General features: G+C 42.9%; 1 protein-coding gene across 3 annotated transcripts in view; it reads right to left on the bottom strand.

Annotated features, from left to right (window-relative positions):
• Positions 1 to 578: 578 nt before the first annotated feature.
• Positions 579 to 20,290, bottom strand: part of klf12b (Kruppel like factor 12b) — a 35,372-nt gene continuing 15,660 nt past the window's right edge. For 2 of the 3 annotated variants that reach the window (XM_070837998.1, XM_070837999.1), the window contains 4 exons: positions 14,310 to 14,856; positions 11,404 to 11,539; positions 4,990 to 5,147; positions 579 to 2,589 (listed from right to left, as the gene is read on the bottom strand). In XM_070837998.1, the coding sequence (XP_070694099.1) occupies positions 2,408 to 2,589; positions 4,990 to 5,147; positions 11,404 to 11,539; positions 14,310 to 14,856 (1,023 nt within the window). In that variant the 3' untranslated portion in view covers positions 579 to 2,407. Of the gene's footprint in view, positions 2,590 to 4,989; positions 5,148 to 11,403; positions 11,540 to 14,309; positions 14,857 to 15,683; positions 15,771 to 20,290 lie in introns of those variants that run through there. The other variant, XM_070838000.1, reaches the window with a different exon arrangement.

Here is a 20,290-nt window from a genome sequence, read left to right as displayed (position 1 = left end):
ACATCTGAAATAAAATAATTTGAAAATCATACTAAAAAACAAACAAGGTGCTGATATGCTTTTGCCAAAATGATAATACAACTGGGCATAATGACATGTGCGCAAAAAAATATACATAAATAATGATAACCATTCTCCATTACATCGAAGGGGTGTCACATACATTGGGTGCATGTGTGGAAATGGTTTCCTGGATTTGGCTTTTTTATAACTGAAAGCGAGGATGTGCAAGTGTGTACGTGTGTGTGTGTGTGTGTGTGTGTGGTTTCCTCAAGGTGCTTTTATCAAAAAGGTTTCTTTTTACTGGCTTCGGTCCAATAAATGCATTTAGCAGCATTATCAAATAATATGGGTTGGCTTCATACTCTGAGTTCATGTCTGCAGGTCTCACAGAGCACGGAGAGGATAGGAAACACTTGTCTGTTACTATGACTGTAAAAATGTACTTTTTAGTTGAATTTCCTGATTCAGGTTAAGTGGCTTTGTCTAAGAGATGAAATGTGTCTGCCAGTAACTGTAAAATGTAGTCTTACTGCACATATAATGTCTTCATATACGGATAACTGTGTATTTTTTATATATGTACTATGTATGTATGAGGAGGTATTGTAATCAGCATTTTATTGAGCCAAATCTCAGGTAGATCAGGTAATAATCTTAACATATATCTGGTCTGAAGTGAGAACATTTCAAGTGACTGTCTGTATTCGAGACAAACGAAATAAAACAAAATGAAATGATTCAGAGTAACTCACTGACTGAGACACATCAGATTAGAGCCTTGTGCTGGAGCTACGAACCAATCAACAGAGGGAGTCGTGGTGCAGAGTGAGGAATTGGCCGAGTTAGAAACGTCCCCTCTGATATTGACATCAGCAGACCGAACAAAGAGGAGGTTGATGTTCCTCCTCGTCGTTTTGTTCAGCGTGTATTGCTCTTCTGCACTGCACATCAAGTACCACAATATCCCTGTAACACTGTAGCCGACGTCAGTTTCAGCTTATGGTCAAGTGCTGCTGTGCAAAACCACAACGCCACCACAACGAGTTCCTTTTACTGTCAAACCCAGATGAGAGAACAGAGCTGAATAATAAAAAAAACTGATAGAAGATCAGGACAGAATGAAAGCTGTCTGTAAGGTGCCTCTATTTTTTTTTTTTTTTTCACATACTGGAATTCTCCTCTGATTGTTTCAAAGTTCACTGTACATGAGGGGTTGTATTTTTCTGAGTCAAACATAAGCAACAAGCAGGCATTTAAAAAAAAAAAAAAAAAAAAGCAAGATTCAATAAACAAAACGTTGTCATACTGAAAGTATATTTATCCTTTAAGATTGCACTTTACTGATTGCTAATCACAGCACAAAATCCACCAAAGATTTTTTTTTTTTAAGAAAATGCTTTCAAGAGGCTCAACATAAAGAGTAGCACTGATGAGATTCGGGGTTGTCCAGCCCTGCGAGTGGGTCATCAACGGTGAATTTCTTTTGCTGGTGTGATGATATGCGTGTCCAGTTTTCATCGTTTGAAATAAAGCAATGGATAATCTGAAACAGTGGATGCTTTGATGAGGTTGATCCATTCCGGTTGTGGCTATTTGGGCGAATGTCATTTATTGTTTGCTGGCTATGAGAAAGGTGAAAGTCCAGCCCTCTGTGAACTTCTATATGGCATGCCTCGGTACAACAGCGGGCTCCTGCAGGCAAAGGAAACCATCCGTGACGAAATGGCGCCCTCTGCTGATCACAAATTAGACTCACAGGGAGGCACGGGCAACAATACTGCCTGTAACTCCGACTAGGCCCAAGTTTTTCCTGTGATCCAGTCCAGGCCTAACTCCTCTCTGCTCACACAGGAAATCCATTCCATACAATGGGGTCTTTCACATTATGAATGCTGGAAAAGCAGCCGTTTGAACGAGAATGAAAAGAAAGATACCAAAAAAGAGACAGCTGCGATTGCATTATATATTTTTTTTTGTTGTCCAAATAAAGAGTGCGAGTTCATCTTAAAAATCTAAGTGAAACATTTACAAACAGTGCTGTAAAAGACAGTTCCCTATTATACTCCAAACAATGACAATAACAGATCCTGCCGTCTATTCCTTCCAACCCAAGGAGGATCCAGAAGTGACCCTGTTTTGTGCTCCACAAGCTTTGTGCACCTCTCCATCTCCTCTCCTTGTGACGGATGAGAGTGTGTGTGTGTGTGTGTGTGTGTGTGTGTGTGCGCGCGCGCATCTATGTATGTGCATGTGTGCGCGTCCAGGCCAGCTGAAAAAAAAACATTCACAGGGAGATCCCGCTCCCCCGGCCGCCTGTGTGTGTATATATATGTGTGTGTGTGTGTGTGTGTCGTTGTGTGTCTGTTCCATTGATCTCGCTCTCTTTCGACTCTCTCCGTCTAGTTCACACCAGCATGTGTCTCCGTCGGTGCAGGGCCAAGTGGTCAGATCTGGAGAAGCTGCGGTCACAGTCTGCACACTTGAAGGGCTTCACCCCCGTGTGTTTTCTGTAATGCCTTGTCAGCTCATCAGACCGGGCGAACTTCCACGTGCAGCCGTCCCAGGTGCATTTGTATGGCTTTTCCCCTGGAGAGGACGGCAGGAAACACAGTGCACTGTCAGTGGCTACTTTATATGGACACAGTTACTCAGCTACTGGCCAAGCGTTAGCCTTGGTGCTTTATAAATGATGATGTCGCCCAGAAAGTTGTTAACTTTGTATGTCGTTCACATCTTTAATGCATTAGAAGGACTCATGGAAGCCTCTGTGGCATATTATGATATCTTTCTAATCATAAGGTTTGTATGATCATAACATTTTAGAAGATCAAAGATCACAATTGGACAGAAATCACGATGTAATGTTTCTGTCTCCGTAACACTGATTGCATTCCACGGCACCTTTATGAGCTTTACGAGTTTAAAAACTCCACCAGTGTGTGTGTGTGTGTAAGTTTTAGCTCCTTACTTGCACACACACACACCGCAAGTTAGGAGCTAAATCCCCTTACTTTAAAGTAAAGTTGCAGAAGCCTGCACTTGTTGCCTAATAACAATAATGGTAGTACTTCCTGGTCCTGGGGGATGTTTCCCTGCTCCAACACACCTGGTTCAAATGAATGGGTTGACGAGCTGATCATTTGAATCAGGTGTGTTGGAGAGGGGCAACATCTAAAGCATGCAGGGCAGTGGGCCCTCAGGAGCACGATTTGGGAAAGAGAGTATTAGACAACTAAAGTTTCAAGAGTCTGCGAACAGATTTTATTCGTATTTGATTATCTGGAATAGAGAAGAATTGGTTCAAATTTCAAAAACACCACAGCACGGTTTGTAAAGTGGTTAGCTGTATTGTAAAAAGCTGTGTGATTTGTAGTGAATGGGCTTCATAATACCACTTTCATACCTCTTAGAGGCTCTATGTAACTGTACAATTTGGCTCAATAGCAGCATCCGGGAAAGACGGTTAGGCCGCAGTCACTGTTGATGATGCTGGACAATAAACACATATGTGCAGTCTCGTGTCGTAACGTTGTTTCATCATTTCTCCTCAGTGTAAAAATAAAATGTCCAATTAAAATAATTTCCAACTTTGTGCATAGAAAAGAATACGCAGTTCTGAACGGTGCTCAAATGAAGCCAAATGCTGTATGACGTCCTGTCGACCTCGACACTGGTAAATGTAAAAAGTTAATATTTCACTCTAAAAAAAAAAGTAATCTCATGTTTCTCAGTGTTTAGAGTGACACATTTACACAGGTTGGCATAATGTGACACCGGATGATTAATGTGTCTTTTCTATTTGGCTTCATACAGCACGGAGAGGAGAGGTGCTAGACGGGTAGATGTGCAACTGACTGACATAATGGTACGTCGCTTGTGTCATTATCGGCATTCACCTTTTACTAAAATTGAAATGACAACGAGCCACCAGGAAAGCATCGTGACAGCCATAACCACAGTCTCCCTCCACTCTGCTTACAGAAATCCCCAAGATGTTCATAGGAGAGTAAGTGAAAGTATTATGATCGTACATAAAGCCTTACGACCGTTCTAAGACATCACAGTGCATTATTAAATGATTCAGCAGCTCTTGTGAAGCTTCGTAATGTTGTTTTAAAGTGTTGTGTGTTGTGGGTGGATATATAATGCATTACAGATACAGACTTTACAGGAAATGTGCCCTGTATGTGTGACTGACTAGAAATAGTGATGATTCTCGGAGTGATTGGGTGTATTTGTTTTTCAAACTCCTTACAGATGTCACTTGATGACAAAAACTAAACAACAAAAGTGTTTACATTAGCTTAAGGACACGTTATGGACACGTTAGACTAGTTCTGGTTTTATTTGGACTTAGGACTGGCTGGTTTTCCATTATTGGTCTTTGTCTTCCACACGAGCCACATCAATCATCAATCAGTCTTTATTTATATCGTGCCGATTTATAATAAACGTTCTCACTTTTCATAAAGAGCAGGTCGAGACCAAACTCTTCCATTAAGACAGAGACCCAACAGTACAAGAATTAAACATTAACGATTCAAGAATCCCCAGCAGGCAACAGTGGCGAGGAAAAAGTCCCCTTTAACCGAGCTCAGAGGTGGGCGGGGTCCGTGTTGGGTGTGAAAAAGATGCTAGTTTGGTCCAGTGTGGTAAAGTGCCTACAGATGCACAGATTCACAGAGTTTTCCTGCTTGTTTTGTGTTTTTTCTCTTTTTACTAAAATTGCTCTACTAAAAGTCTCCGGCTTGACTTGACCTTTGACCTGCTCTTTATAAAAAAAAAAAAAAGTGACTTTATCAGTTCTTCAAAGTGAATCAGGCTCTGCTGTGGTTTTCACCTCTATTACACTTTTGAATGCTCAAGGTTCTGGGTAACACAAGTACGAATGTGCCTTTCTGAGAACGTAAATGGTGAACAGCCTGAACCGCCAACATAATAAAATACAATCGTGGTATTTAAACACGCTCTCTCAGAGCTACTGACCTGTGTGCGTCCTCCGGTGTGCTTTTAAATGGGAGCTTTTGGTGTACACCTTATTGCAGCCCTCAAAGTCACATCTGTGGATTCTTCTCTTTTTTGAATCGGGTGACTCTGACCTCCTGGGACGCCGTATGCTGTCAATACTGAACGGGGACATGGAACTGCAACAGGAGAATAAAAAGCAACATAAAAGCATTATTGGACCGTGACGATGACTTTGCTCCGCATCACTGTGGGGCACACTGAATCTGTGCAGAGTGAGTACATATTGTGTTGACACTGAATAAGTGACAGTATAAAGTATACTCAAAATAGCCTATTTGCATATTTTTACACTGCTTTTTGAATGTGCTGTTAAGCACTATTGTCGCTCATGTTGGGAGACAAATGTTGTCAATGTTATGGTACAAGAACTGATCCTGAGATGTGTTTTAATTGTTTTGGTTGCACATGTGTATTTTGGATATGACATTATGACATTGTGCTGACCTGGATGTTGGTACAAAGGTGTTAGAAGGTTTTTCTCATGTAACATGATTCTGTAGGAACTTGTGTCTTACATGGTATATATGTTACTACTCAAGTCAGCATTCTACTCTTCCGACTCCGCTTTGTCTGGACAACTGGTTGTTCTAAGGAAAGATCAAGTCCATCTTGGGACATGCTCTCATGTATCTGAAACCAGATATAGTTTGTAGAATCCTATATATGTGGTAGCTTTACTCTGTATTCCTTAGTCTCATCTATGCCTGTGATGTTGGACTCTGAGCTCGTACACCTACATAAACTTCCTGAATGAATCTTGGACTCCTCTCTTCATTGCTACAACCACAGAAAAGCATCCCTACAAAAGGAGAGTGTGAGGAGAGTATGTTAATGTCCTGTATACAGTATGCCCTAACTGTACATATCATAGAGATTACTATAAAGGTATTTAAGTATACTTTATGAAGCATACAAACAATTTCCATGTAAGGTGGTGAAACAGGAGCTCTGCCAGCAGGTGGCAGTGCAACACTGCTGGACGACAACTGAGGAAGCCGATGAGGTAAGAAGACTGGTATTCTTCTTGCTCCTATACTTTCATCAATCAAAGGTGGAGGGACTGAAGGAGTTTTATTTCTCAGTGTTGTTCAATGAGGTTAATGACTCCGGAGCAATTTCTGCCATCAATACATTTTGGCATGACATTTCCTCTCCAATAACTAGTCAATATCACTGTTGATTATATAATTTGTCACTTCTAACAGCGAAGCCCTGCAGCAAAGTGCTTGTTTGAGTGTTTGCAGCGTAGTGTCGTATCCTATCTGTGGTAAATGATGTGCTCACACATCAATTGTCTGAATACACTGCTGATTTTGCACACGTACACACACACACACACACACACACACAGAAATCCAGGAGGGAACAAAAAGAGGGTAGGGGTTGTGGTAGATGTTCAATAGGTCATGTCTCAACAGTGACTGTCCACTCAGAGACAGCACCTTTCACACAGCGATGAGCACATGACTGCTGCACAACAAATGGACAAGAAAGAGAAAGATGCAGCATAGACAGAAAACAAGAACATCTCTGTTTACAAGAAGGGAGGAGTAATATCTGTGGGATATATTTAACTGTCAGCAGTGGTGGAACGAAGCTGCTTTTCTTTCAGGTCTCAGAGTCTCTGTTGTGGATACTAGGAAACAGGTAAGAGGGTGAAGGGGGGAAAGCACCAGCAACAGCTTCGGTCGTGTTAGAGGGATTTGAAAGAGGAGCAGGGGGCTGCCAGACAGTCCCTCCAGTGAACTGTCTCCACCCCACACAACCCACTTCCTGTCTCTCTGTGCTTCACCGAAGCACGGTTCGTCAAATGCAGACTCAGATATACAAATGCAACCGAGATACACACACACACACACACAGGCTACACAAATACACAGAAATACAGAAAACACACATACATACAGATCACCTGTTGCTCTTGGCTTACTGCCAATCTGAAGCTGTACAGGAAATGAGCACACGGGTCAGATATGAAGTGGACTCTAACTCCCCCCTCATTTCCCTCTCCATCCCTCTCTCTCTCTCTCTCTCTCTCTCACACACACTGACTCTCTCTCTACAGTGTGAGTCTAAATATCGCACTGCAATGTGATGTGTCAAAACTGCACATTGAGTCAAAGAGGTGTATTCATAAAGCTGAAGGAAAATGGCAAGTTTTCATTAGAAATGATTGATGAGATAACAGGAAATTCGACTAATTTAACACAAGAGACATAGAAGAACATCTCGAATCTGAGGGACCGTGTGTGTGTGTGTGTGTGTGTGTGTGTGTGTGTGTGTCACATATACAAATGAGGCAGATATTTACATTGTGACTTCATCCATGGAGAGACTCATTCATTATGACATAATTTAAGAACTTGTGAGTTCAACAGCAAGCAACAACAAAACAAAGGTAAACAATTACAAACTCCAAAACCTGCCACGGTGACATTTTAACAATCCAGCCACGACAGAAAAGTAACAGAGTTCAGTGAGAAAATAAAAAAAAATCAAATTTAAGAATTAGAATAATATAAGAGAAGATAAAATGAAGGAACATAAACATAAAATCAATTACATTTAATTCTGAATAGCTGCTGATTCAACCAACAAAATATATATTGCCAATTCATTTAATAATCTATTCATTGTCTCATCTAGTCTAGACTTTTCTGCTTTTCCATTATTAATAAACTAAACTGAAAATCTTCATTTTCAGCTGTTGCAAATTTGCAGTCATTTCTTTAGGCTCTGGGAAACTGCGGTGGACATTTGTCACTGTTTTCTGACGCACTAAGGTTATAAGGTTAATCAAAAAGGTAACAGGGAATCAACAGTGACAATAATGGGTAGTTGCGGCCCTACACCTGTAGTTTATGTTCCATGCTTCTCTGTGGGTTGAGAGCGTTTCACTACTGGCCTGTTCTTCTAAGCTACTTTAAAAGATGGTACTAGCATAGTTAAGTTGCTGTGTACATCAGCAGGCTTACTGTGTGTGTAAAGATGTGGTAAACTACACTCATGCTTGTTCATGCGGTGCGCTTAAATCAGTGACTAGAGATCGATTGGTATTCTAATGCATAATCATGACATGGGGAAGCTACTGAAGAGATTGTGTTTCCATCGTGCGCTCAGCTGAATAACTTTATAACTAACTACGATATCTGACTGCATGTCTGTAAAAATCACATGTCTTCCTATACACTATGTATTGTGGCTGTTTTGTGAGAATCAGTTTGTAGTAGTTTCTCATGTGAGCCCTGGGGAAAGCTCACTCTGCCTTGAACTCTACGTCACCGCGGCAGTGTGAATGTGTCTGTTTGTGTCTCTCAAAGCTGCCGAGACAAATAGGAAGTACAGCTGAGAACGAATTCACACAGAACCGACCTCTGTTTTAGTTCCTTTGTATTCCTCTTTTTTCCCCCCCCGAACTAGTCCGATGCTCTTGATGACTACCACAGCAGAGCAGTGGAGACGAGGAGAAAGAGCGAGGGAGTTGTGTGTACAGTATGTGCGTCACCTGTAACAGGGGTTTCCCACTATGCAGACACAATGCATATTTTTCTAGCTTCTCATAGGAAACAAAGTCATAACAACACAGCAGCAGAGCTATACAGTTCTTAAACAGAGCTGCAGTGATAGAGGATTTATCAGGAAAACAGGAAAGGGAGTGTGTGTGAATGTGTGTGTGTGTGTGTGTGTGTGTGTGTGTGTGTGTGTGTGTGTGTGTGTGTGTGTGTGTGTGCACTGGAAGACTGCCCACTGGGCATTCCTGTACCTGTCCGAGGATACTACCCCCTTGCCTCCCCTCCCTCCACCTGCTCTGCTCCGTGGCCCCCAGCTCCTTGGGGACCAGACTTCAGCAGAGACAACCCTTCCACCACAAGCGCCTGAATCCCAACACACACACACACACACACACACACGCTCGTACACACCTTCTCTCCCTCCCCTTTCTCCCTCTCTCTCTCTCTCTAGCTGTCTTCCCCTCTTTCACTCGTGCTCTCCCACAATAGCCTATCCACCCGTCCCCAGGGAAACACATGAATATGGAGGAGGCTGCCCAAGAAGCACATGACACACACACACTCTCTCTCTCTCTCTCTCTCTCTCTATCGCTATCTCACTCTCTCCTTTCACTCATTTATTTATATATGGATACCTGGATTGGAAGCTGCAGGCACTCCCATCCTCCGCCCTTACAATTCTCTACTCTGATGCTGTCTGGGTGACTGCTTGTGTAAACACAGATACTAAAATTCTTAAAGCAGCTCTTTCTGCAAATGCCTAAATGAAAGAGAAAAGAAATACAGCAACATAATGGACTGATATGTTGCAAAGAAGTGCTGCTGGCTTCTGTTGCGGTGCAGATGCCCATAGAGCGCATGTGTTGTGTCAATACAAAATGCACACTCTTCCTCTATGTGACCAAACTGGCGTGTAACTCAAGAAGACTACAGACTGCTTTGTTTTTCACAGACAAACATGCAAGTCTGTGTTCCTGTTGACAATGGATGACCTCCTTCTGGAACCAGCTGTTCTGTCCACTGTGCAGAAACATGTGCATGCGTACAGTACGGACTCACACACACACACACACACACCGGAGGATTAATACTTACAGACGTGCACGCATACTTTTTCACACGCACAGTCGCACACACGGGAGCACAGTTTCCACACAGCACAGTCTGCACTTTGCACACAGAGAAGTGAGTGTGTGGGCAGGCCCTGGCAGGACATCGCTAAGCCTGGCTGGTGATTTCTCTCCATAGTGAAAGCTTGGGCAGTGAAAGGTTGGGTCCTGCCAACCTCTGTTCTCCTCTGACCACCCAGTGCCCACGTGTGGCACTCAGGGGCACGCCTGTCCCTTTCAATAACCTGCATCGAAACCTGAGTCCTCCAGTGAGTGTCTGTGTGTGCGCGTGTGTGTGTGTGTGTGTCTTCCCTGAATCATGGCAACCTCTGCTCGTACTACTGAACAAGCACAGCCAGAGAACTAGTTTTTATCACCATGTGTTGCACAATGCCACTACAATAACTCTCAATTAGTTTCATTACTGTAAATGTCCACACAGCCAGAAGTGCACAAACAAACAATTCAATGTCTTGCACACAACATCAACGCCAAAAGCTGGACTGTTACCACCAAAACACAGCCAGTTAGGGTTGGGCTACAGTCAAACTCAGCCTTTTTAATAATGCTACATCATTAGCAGGATTACCACAGAGTCCTGAAATGCTTTCCTTACAGTTAGTCTAAATATAAGTCCTATGGGCATTAACGTGAGTCTGGCCAGGCTGCTAGTTATGACTGTTCTGGGTTTATGGGCAACAAAAGGCCAAATGTCTGCCTGCGCCTGATTTCGTGTTTCTGATCAGGATACTGTAAGCTGTCATCCACTGGAAAGGGAAGTCTTTTCATTCAACACAGATGGACTGGCACCACAGGAGTTGTGATATCTGTAGGCTGAACAGGGCATAAAGTATGTCTGAGCCATATGCAGCCAGGCATATAGATACACGCCCACACAGATACATCCAAATGTAGAAGAGCAGTTACAAAAGCACACAGAAATGCACAATCCCAGGTTTTACACTGGCTTTTTATGTAAATGGTGACTAATAATGTCCGGGAAAACATTTCAAACCTCTGTTCTCTGAACTCTGTAATGCCATGTCAGGTCTTTGATTTTTCAATTTAATCTGCATTGTACAGTTTGTACAGTTCGTACCAAACTTTCACCCCTTCTGTCAATGTTGCATTTCTTTATATCTTTAGACCCAAAATTTCACTGGCTTGATAAACAATGAGTTTATTGGCAGCCTGGGCTTGAACTTGATACATTACAGTTGGCTGCTGTAAGATGGGTTGATGTGAGACTTTCAGTTTGTTCTGCTGTTGTGTAGTCTTTGTGCTGGAAAGAGTTTTACCGCACCTTGAAGATAATCACAGAACAAATGGAAAAAAAAACAACATGAAGGGAGTGAAAAATATCTCTGCTCAGTGAAACCGTTAAATAAACATGGAAGTTATATTTGGGGGAAAATGTTCTCTCGCTACATGTATGTAGTCTCTATTTTCAAAATAAAAGCTTTTCCATTTGCTTGGTGATTATCTTCAAGGTGCGGTAAAACGTTTTCCAGCACAAAGACTACACAACAGCAGAACAAACTGAAAGTTTCATATCAACCCATTTTACCGCAGCCAACTGTAAGCATCAAGACTATAATTCCCAAACACCTTCCTGTGACGTGACAGAACAGAGATAAAAGCTTTTAGAGCTGTTAGGGTCAGTAGAGGAGAAAAAAAATCAGCAAGGAGATTCAGCATCTCACACACACACACACACACACACACACATATGTACAGATCATGATACTCACTCTTGTACGGCGCGGGCTATAGACAGCGCAGTGGAGCCAGTCTCGTTAACACTGTCCAAAGTCACATTTGGCAGGTCGTCGTCATCGCTGTCACTTTTGATCTGCCTTGGCGACAGACCGTTGTGGTCTGTGTGTGCTGTGAGGATGGGACACAGACACGGGACTCAGCGGGAGCATTAATGCATTTGATATTGAGTGTGTGTGTGTGTGTGTGTACTCTGTACCCCTTCATGTGCAACTGACGGAGAACCATATTCATGATAATGACAAACTTTCACATAAAAGACCTGAAGACAACACAAAAGTCCATTCATCACTCTATTCTTTTCAAAGAAAATCCTTATAATTAGCAAGCTAGCTTTGTCCCTTCTTTGATTCTTTTCTTTTGCACAGTAACCACAAAAAAAAACATGTCAAACATTTGACTGGCCAACATGCTATTAGCCATGACATAGTTATATCTATTCCACAAGTTGTGACAACTTCTCCCCTGGACAACTCATTGGATATATTGCCAGAGCCTGCAGCCATTCTGTCATCTCTGTCTCCATGGACACAGGCTGCGTACATCCTGGATAACTCGAGAGATGAATGTGAAAAAAATAAATAAAATCCTGTCTGAGACTACTTGTCAAGGGAAAGTTGCAGGAAATCCGGTGAATTACACATTGATTGAATTATGTAGTAATTTAAAAAAAATGCTTAAGACCACTCAAGTTGGAGACTGCATGGCTAAGATAAAAAAAAAAAAAGATTAAAATAACTGTTCTTGTTTCTGAAGATGTAATCATCGCAAACACCAAATAATATTGTGCATTGTGCATCCTAAGTTTCTGTAAGCTTTTACAAGCCATCAGAACTTCACCCCCTTGCCCTCTCAGCTGAGGCTGTGGCCATAATGGCCCATAATAAGGGTCTGGAGTGAGGAGCAGACATGGTGTTATTACTGGGGGAGTGGGGGGTGGCGGTGGGGGGGCATATAAATGATACTGTAAGTCTGCTGGAGCTTTTGCTTTAAAGGTTTCTAACTGTTGATGTAGACTAAGACATGCAGAGTGGTCACTAGCTCGCCTACCCTATAGAAAACCTGTAATTAGTCAGAAATGCATCGTGTGTTGAAAAGGGGTATTTTGAGCGAGGGACACAAAGGAGGAGTGGTGGAGAGGTGGGCAGAGCACCGGATTTCTTTCTTTCTTTCTCTCCTGTTGTTTCCAGTCAAGCCCTGTTTCCATGGCAACCTACTGCCAGAGACAGGGAGACAGCAGTGAAAGGAAGGGTACCCGCCCTCTTTTAAAGAGGATGGCCAACCTGTGCGTGTGTGTGTGTGCATGTGTGTGTGTGTGTGTGTGTGCGCGCGTGGTCGCGTGTGCACGTGGGTGAGTGGAAGTATGAGTGTGTGTGTGTGTGTGTGTGTGTGTGTGTGTGTGTGTGTGCATGGAAGTATTTTTGTATCAATGTTGAAAGCTCCAGTATGACTGAGACTTGCATCATTGCACATGGTTGTTGGGCTTGTATCAAGTCAAACGAGGTAAATCTGGGCTCTTGACCCTCATATTCAACTGGGAGGGGATTTAGTTAGTGATTCCCCTAATGTCAACAACTTATTTTATTAGTGACGCCTAAAAGGGAAAACACCAGGTAAGATGGGACCAAAAAAATATAATATCTTGTAGCACTTTGTTATTTTTCATTTGACTTTGACTGTGGGAATTTTAATGTAAATGTTCTTATTAAATCACATTAAGTACAATAAATTGTTAAATGTTCTATTAAAAGTGACTGTATACGCCACACCCAACTTTATTCACCACGTTTCCTTTGTGTTTGGTGCATTCAGAGCAGGGCACAGCTGATGTTGCACTGTGTAAATGTGTGTGTGCATGTGTTTGTGTAAGTGCCACCCATCTTCAATATCCAACTCCACCCTCTTATGCAAGTCTTGTTTTTCCTGACCTTCCTTCGCTCCTCTCCGGTCCTTGGGAGCAGACATGCAGCGTTTAAAACGCCCATCTCTAAGGGGACCACCCCACCCAGCCGGCTGAGTTACTGTCTGAGCACATGCTCTAATTACACACCTCTGTTTGTTTGCCTGTCCGTACAGTACAGGAGTATGTAAAAGTCTAAGTGTGTCTGTTCGACCTACAGGGAGTGACAAGAAGCAACTTCTTTTACAGCCAACAGTTGCCCTGTGTGCGGCTCAGACTTGGACAGAAACACCTACTGTAGGCTCACTCCCAGCGGTTGTCAGTACAACCACACCCAGAGAGAAAACCAATAACACAGTCTAGGCTAAGCCAGCGAGCTCTAATACTCCAACTGTCCCAGATGTTTGCTTCTCGAAAAAGAAAGGGAACAACCGGTGTGGACCCGGTTACCTGCACCAGAGGCCGAGCAAAATCTCTGCCAGTTAAAGAAACCTGTAAGCCTCATCTTCACTCTGAACATTATCACATTATCTCTAAAAGAACGCTGTGTCTGCAAGTGCTTTGACTGAAGACAGTCAGACATCAAAACAAAACAGCTTGTCATTGGGATATTTCAAGCCACATCACATAGGAATCGCAGCTATTTTTGCCTGATGCCAGCGTGGACCTGTCGTTGTCATCCCTTGCTTTTGACCCAGAAAGAGCCCAGACATTAACCATTCATTATTCCATTTCTGAACAGGTTTCCAATGAAAGTTTTTGGGTGTTTCATTGTTTCAGAGGGATTTAAAACCCTTTAATGAGAATATTGTTAAAGTGTATTGCGATGGTTGACAACCGATAACTGTAAATATTCAACCTTGTTGATGAGATGAATACTTTCTGTATCGTTTCCTTTACATTTCTATGAGTGCTTATATAATGAATTCTACCCAAGTCAGCCGTATAAATATGGAGTAAATTCAGACAGCATGGTCTCACCTTTGCCCTGGCTTTTGGCCTCGTCCAGCAGAGGTAGCATGATGGCGTTGTTGAGGCTGGAGGGCGATCGAACGGCAGTGGTGTACATCAGGGGCAGTGACTGTACCACAACAGGGATGCGGTGAACATGGCTGGACAGCTTCCCTGCTCCCTGCAGGCTCAGGGGGCTGGATGGAGGCGGCGGCACAGAGTGCAGGATGTGCAAATACGGCTGACCTCTCATCCCAGTTCCGGGGGCAACCAGAGGGCCTGGCGTGAGCACCGATGAGGCTGAGGTGATGACCGATGGAGAGGAGGAGGAGGAGGAGGATGACGACGATAAAGAAGACGGGGAGAAAGCGGATCGGAGAGGGGAGGATGATGAGGTGGTGGTGGGGGTGGTGGATGAAGAGGAGGGACGGGGTTTGTTGATTGACAGGTCGACAGGCTCAGTCTGTGTGTGGAAGTGCAGGTCGTGAGCGAGCAGGTCTTCTGGAGGTTCAGGTTTAACTCTGCTGAGGAAGAAGGGGACGCTGTCCATCGCAGAATAAGGGCGCACTTTGGGTGACTGTGGGCGTAAAAAAGAAGCAGCACTGATGTTAGATCTTTCCAATGATTCATTTTTGTCACTTTAATGCCTTAAAATGCACTAAGCTGCCACACACGGCAGGGAAGAAAGAAACAATCGAATAATATATTTATGGTAAGAAAGAAATTTATGGCAAGAGCACTGCAACAAAGTGCATAAAAGAGATGTGTCATAAAGGTATATGCAGTGGCATTTATTGAGAAGGGAGCAGTTAATTTCCTCATTCAAGAATTCAACTCTTCTTGTGTAGTCCCCTTGGTTAGCATGATGTCATATGCAGATGAAACATAAAGATAGTGTCTCTCACACTCGCCCTCTCCTTCTACTTTCTCTCTTTCTTTTCTCATGGCGTGGGCTGCTCTCTCTCTCTCTCTCTCTCTCTTCCTCCTGTTTTCCATCACTCCCACAGAAACTCAGCTCTCTTGGCTCCCCTCGTATCTCTCCTAAATCTCCTTTGTGACGGTGGAAAAACATCATATGGGCTCAATTTCCTGACCGTCTCTCTCTGTCTCTCAGCGATGGGCCTCCTAAGGCCAACGCTGGTGGCTCGGCGTATCCTTCAACACATCTTTCACTTAACACCAAGCAGACTGTAACACAACCGCTCCATCTGTCTGCATGAGTTTCAGGAACCTGTTTACTTGGAAAAGATAATGAAGAACATAGACAGTAGAAAATCGACACTCACCCTGCTACTAGCTATTTCTTTCTGTGGACTCCCATACTGGACCTTCTTTGATTTCACACTTTCTTGTTAGAATGTGAAATGAACCACTTTACATGTGATGTAGCAGATCTAGACTCACTATGCTCAATGTGGGAGGGGTGCTAGAGTGTTTGGTGAGCGGTGTTGATCCTCACAGTGGAGCCTTTCAGAGGCTGAGTCACAGTTAGGGCCATCAGGGAGCGAACGCGTCCAGGATTTTTTTACTAATCATAGAGGAAAAGCACATTAAAGTAAAGGGGAAAATAACTAACTAAGCACTTTGCACTGCAATCGCAGCTGCAGCTGATATGAAAAATGTTCAGTACTGTGGATTTTCATCCTCACTTTTGTTTTTGAGACTCACATTTCTTTTGCCTTATGTAATGCTGGCTGAGAGTGGATCTGTGGTGAATTACGAATTTTTCTGAGTGGTGTGTGTGTGTGTGTGTGAGTGCGTTTGTTCTTTTATGTAGTAGCCTTCTATTTTTACTCCAGACTCACACTCATTTTCGGCCTACAGGAAATGTTACGACCCCAAAAATGTGCTTCTCCCAGTGTAACTCCTCCTCAGTTGGAAAACAAACCCTACCCCGTAAAAATATGCCCTCTGATGACCTCTGGACCTTGGTGAGGTTCAGCTCAGGGTCAGTGGTGCCAGGTCAAGGTTCACAGCACATTACGGTCTGCATCATCCTACCACCCACCTAGCATTTTAGTGGGGTTTTAAGCAACTTCATATATGTAAATGCTCTTTGGGGAAAAGAAAAAACATTTGAACTACTTCGATGTAAGGCGCTTTTAGATATCATGACAATATAAACAGCCTGAAGCATCACAACTGATAACAGCTTAACCCCACTGAAACTGAACTGAATTTTTTGGTGTGCAGTGGAGAAGAAATCCTCTCATGCTTCATGGAAACCCCTTAGTTTCTTTCTAGTCTGTACGACTAGTTCAGTCAGCGGCACTTCCCTCACGGAATTGACCATTTATAGCAAATAGTTATAAAGTTATGTTTGGCAGAAGAGGCTCTGCTCTTTGAGGGAGATCTCAAAATGATACATAAATGATGCATACATGGTTATTAGATGGTAAAGTCAATAAAACCAAAAGCTTCATTTAAACACAATCATGGGACACTGACGGTAGCAATATGCTCAAAAATGCATTGCAACAGATATTTTTAGGTTAACCAGAGTCTTACCTAAGAGTCTTCTTAGGTAACACCTGACTCTAAACACCCCCCCCCTGTTTAGCATTTATAAGAAGTGTACAAATATTTGATCAAAGGTTTAGTTGTTTACAATGTAGTTGTGTTAATGTGCAATGCTGATGTAATGGTTGTCAATAATTATAACTTCCTCTATGAAGACATATGATATATAATTAGAAGTGTGTTACTGTATTGTTATTCATTATTCTGTAGGCCCACAGGACTAGTTAAACACTTACAGCTTACCACTACATGCCATTGTGTCATTATGAAAAGTATATAGTTCTTCTACATGCTAAATGTCTGCAGTCGCAGCTCTCCACCGTCAGAAACATATCAAAAGTCAAATGTCACTGAATTGATAACATGAATGTTTATGATGCCAAATGTCCTCTGTGCCTCTCTTGCATCCACTCCATGTAGCCTTTCTTGACAGACCCTCAGGCTACCAACCAGCTGCTTTTGCACGTGATCTCTCTGTGTTTGCATGTTCTGTATAGGGTGTGAGTGTCAAGGACTGCCTGGAGCTATACTGCCTGAAGGCTTTGAAGTCATTAGACCCATTGAGGCTGATCTCACTGTTTTGGAAATCTTGTCTTTCTCAGTAAGGCCTAGTTGGCTACTATTACCAGGAAGCTAAAGAAAAGAATATACATGTGAACTAGCCTCAAGTATAATCTGAATACAGAAATAGTTCATGATTAACAAAACATATATGTTGCTGCAGTCCTACGCTTTGAACCTTGGAGCTCCGTTGGTAAAGACACACACTTGTTCATGCAACTGAATGCTGAATTACAGCCTAAGGACAATATTCACTTATTGCACATCTACCAATATGAGTGGGGTTATTTAGGAATAATAATATTTAGGTTATCTGTCACAGCACTGACAGATTTATTCTTAAATCGTAAAAAGCTTTTTTTTCTTAAAAGACTAATTAAAAAGGCTTGTTATGTTATACTGAGAAATGTGATTGTTTAAACTCTCAAATATCTATATGAGTATCAGTTATAGTTTGCATTTAGTTAGCAGTCAAATACTAACACATGAAAAAGTACCGTTAAAATCATAGTTATGAATATTTATGATTTATTAAATGTTGATGTCGTTTGTTGCTGGCTGCTTTCATAAAGGCAATGAGCCACAGGGAAATGTTACATGTGAGATGTAATTACACTCAGCCTGACGACCACAAAGGAAAGATGGTGTTAGCTTTTGTGCTTGCTGGCACCTGACCCCTTTAGCTGTGACAAAACGCAGACCAGTTCTTCAAATGGCTTATTGCTTTTATGAAAGCAAAAAAACAAAGACATAAAAAGTCAACAAATCATGTGTCTTGTTGTTTAAAGTGAGGAAGCACAGCAGGGCTCCTAACAGCAGTGTTGGTATTAGCTAACTTTACCCCCTGTGATACATAATGTAGCAGTTTTTTGTGGCAAAGCACCTGAGAGATCTGACTTAAAGGTGAGTGATTGTTTTTGCAGATAAATTTCACTTTTCCTTTGTGATATCTCTTTATTGAAAAGTGTTTAGGCTCCTGTTCATTGTAGCCTGTCTGTTGGTTGGAGGAGTGATCATGATCACGACAGACAGGAATACAGTCAGTTTCTGACAACCTGGTGACTGTGTGGCTCCTGAGCAAAAAGGGGAACACTTGTGTGTAAAGGTCAAAGCAGCAGAGTGTTTAACATTACACAAAAGTGAAAAACAGAATGTTATTTGCATTTTGCAATTTTGCATTTTGGGTTAGGCTCTGAGACACATCTCAATCAGCACAAATGGAAAACTTAAGCCACCCCCACTCTCATTTTGACAGATTCAAATTCATGCATGCGCTCAAACCTACACACGCTGACACACGTATAAAGATATGCTCGATCCGCCTGCCTGCCTCTGTGCTCATGCCATTGTCTTTATTAGGGGATACTGGTTAGCGGGGCAGATTTTCCAGCCCCTTGCGGGCGAATTGTCTAACGAGGCAGACCATTTCCAGCAAGGCCTTGGCCCCCCGCCACCCAAATGAAGACCACATTTCTGCAGCAGCCTAAACTGTCTGTCTGTGTCTGCCGTCTAAAGGGAAGCACAGTCTGTTAGGGCGAGATTGGATCTCAGTGCACTTCAAAGCCGTGTGGGCTGCACTGCTCACATCCTGTCTGTGACTGACATCACTACACGTATGGAGAACGACTTCAAAACCCAGGCAATATGTAGCAGCACAGGAGCGTGGCGCTCACCCTTGAGCCACAGCTGAGAACAGGACACCCAGAAAGTAACCACCTGCTGCCTCTCTGTCAAGTCCTTAGATGTGGAGAGATGGATTCATTTCTTTATCAATACAAAGCACCTTCACAGGCAAGCAACTCTCTGCAAGACTTAAGGTAACATGATGGGTTATCAGCAGCTGCTATTTTTCTCATCCATCACGGGCTAATGCTCTCAGGTTCATTTCAACAGAAACTATTTTCTCCTCTCCCTCAAAGTGCTCTAGGTGATATATTAGGGGCCACGATATTATTGATATGGTATGAATGGAAATCAATAATAACAGAGCGCTAATTCATCATGATTACAAATATTAAGTGGCCTGCACCCACTGCACACACAGCTGTGGCAGCAACACAAAGCACTTGTAGCCTAGCAACAGCTTCTCCATAACAAGACCACTTTATTTCTAGGTATGTTGGACCAGAGAGCACTGATATTGTACGTGGGCCATGAAAACCCTGCATGAAGTAGCTCCATTACTCCTAACATGGTCAATATACACACACTAAATGAACATAATACTCCAAAAAAAAAATGAGAGTGAATCGTGCGCCTGGTAGACTTTTGAGAAAAACAAAGTCATCAAAGACAAAATGTCTCCGGTGCTAATTTAGCAACTGTCTGAATTCTTGGAGTGACAATTAACATCTTCTCTGTGATAATTTATATTGAGTGATAGAGCAACACAGAGGCGACAGAGAGCAGAGCAACTGACTAGAGGCGTACATGAGCTGGAGTAGAGGAAGAGATGATAGAAGCGGTGATAGTGCTTGAAGAGGAATTGTACAGTGTGCTGTGTTTTTCTCTGTGTGTTTGCGTGTGTGTGTGTGTGTGTGTGTGTGTGCATGAGAGACAGATTATTCGTGTGTGTTAGTGAGGAAGAAGGGTATGGGAGAATGAAGGGAAATTGAGAGACGTAAAGGGGCAGGAACAGACAGAGACAGATAAGATTTAGATTTTCCCATGCGAACCCCCCCCTCCCCGAAGCAGTGACTGCATCTGCGCAATCACCCTCAGCCAGCACAGACGCTGCTGGCCCCAGTCACCTCCCCGAAACTCCCCAATGCATTCCTGCCCCAGCTGTGGCTCTCCTCCTCTTCTTGGTTCTTCTCCTCTTCGTGCTCACTACCATGCTCTCCGACCACTCCTCTTAGCCCCCACATTCGCTCACTCTCTCTCTCACTTGCTCAGGCCTGGGAGTGATTATCGGCCCATTGCCGGGAGGA

This window comes from Pempheris klunzingeri, chromosome 10 (assembly GCF_042242105.1).
Source record: "Pempheris klunzingeri isolate RE-2024b chromosome 10, fPemKlu1.hap1, whole genome shotgun sequence".
NCBI classification, from domain to species: domain Eukaryota; kingdom Metazoa; phylum Chordata; class Actinopteri; order Acropomatiformes; family Pempheridae; genus Pempheris; species Pempheris klunzingeri.
Note: the sequence above shows the minus strand (reverse complement) of the source record. Positions and strands in the feature narration are given on the sequence as shown.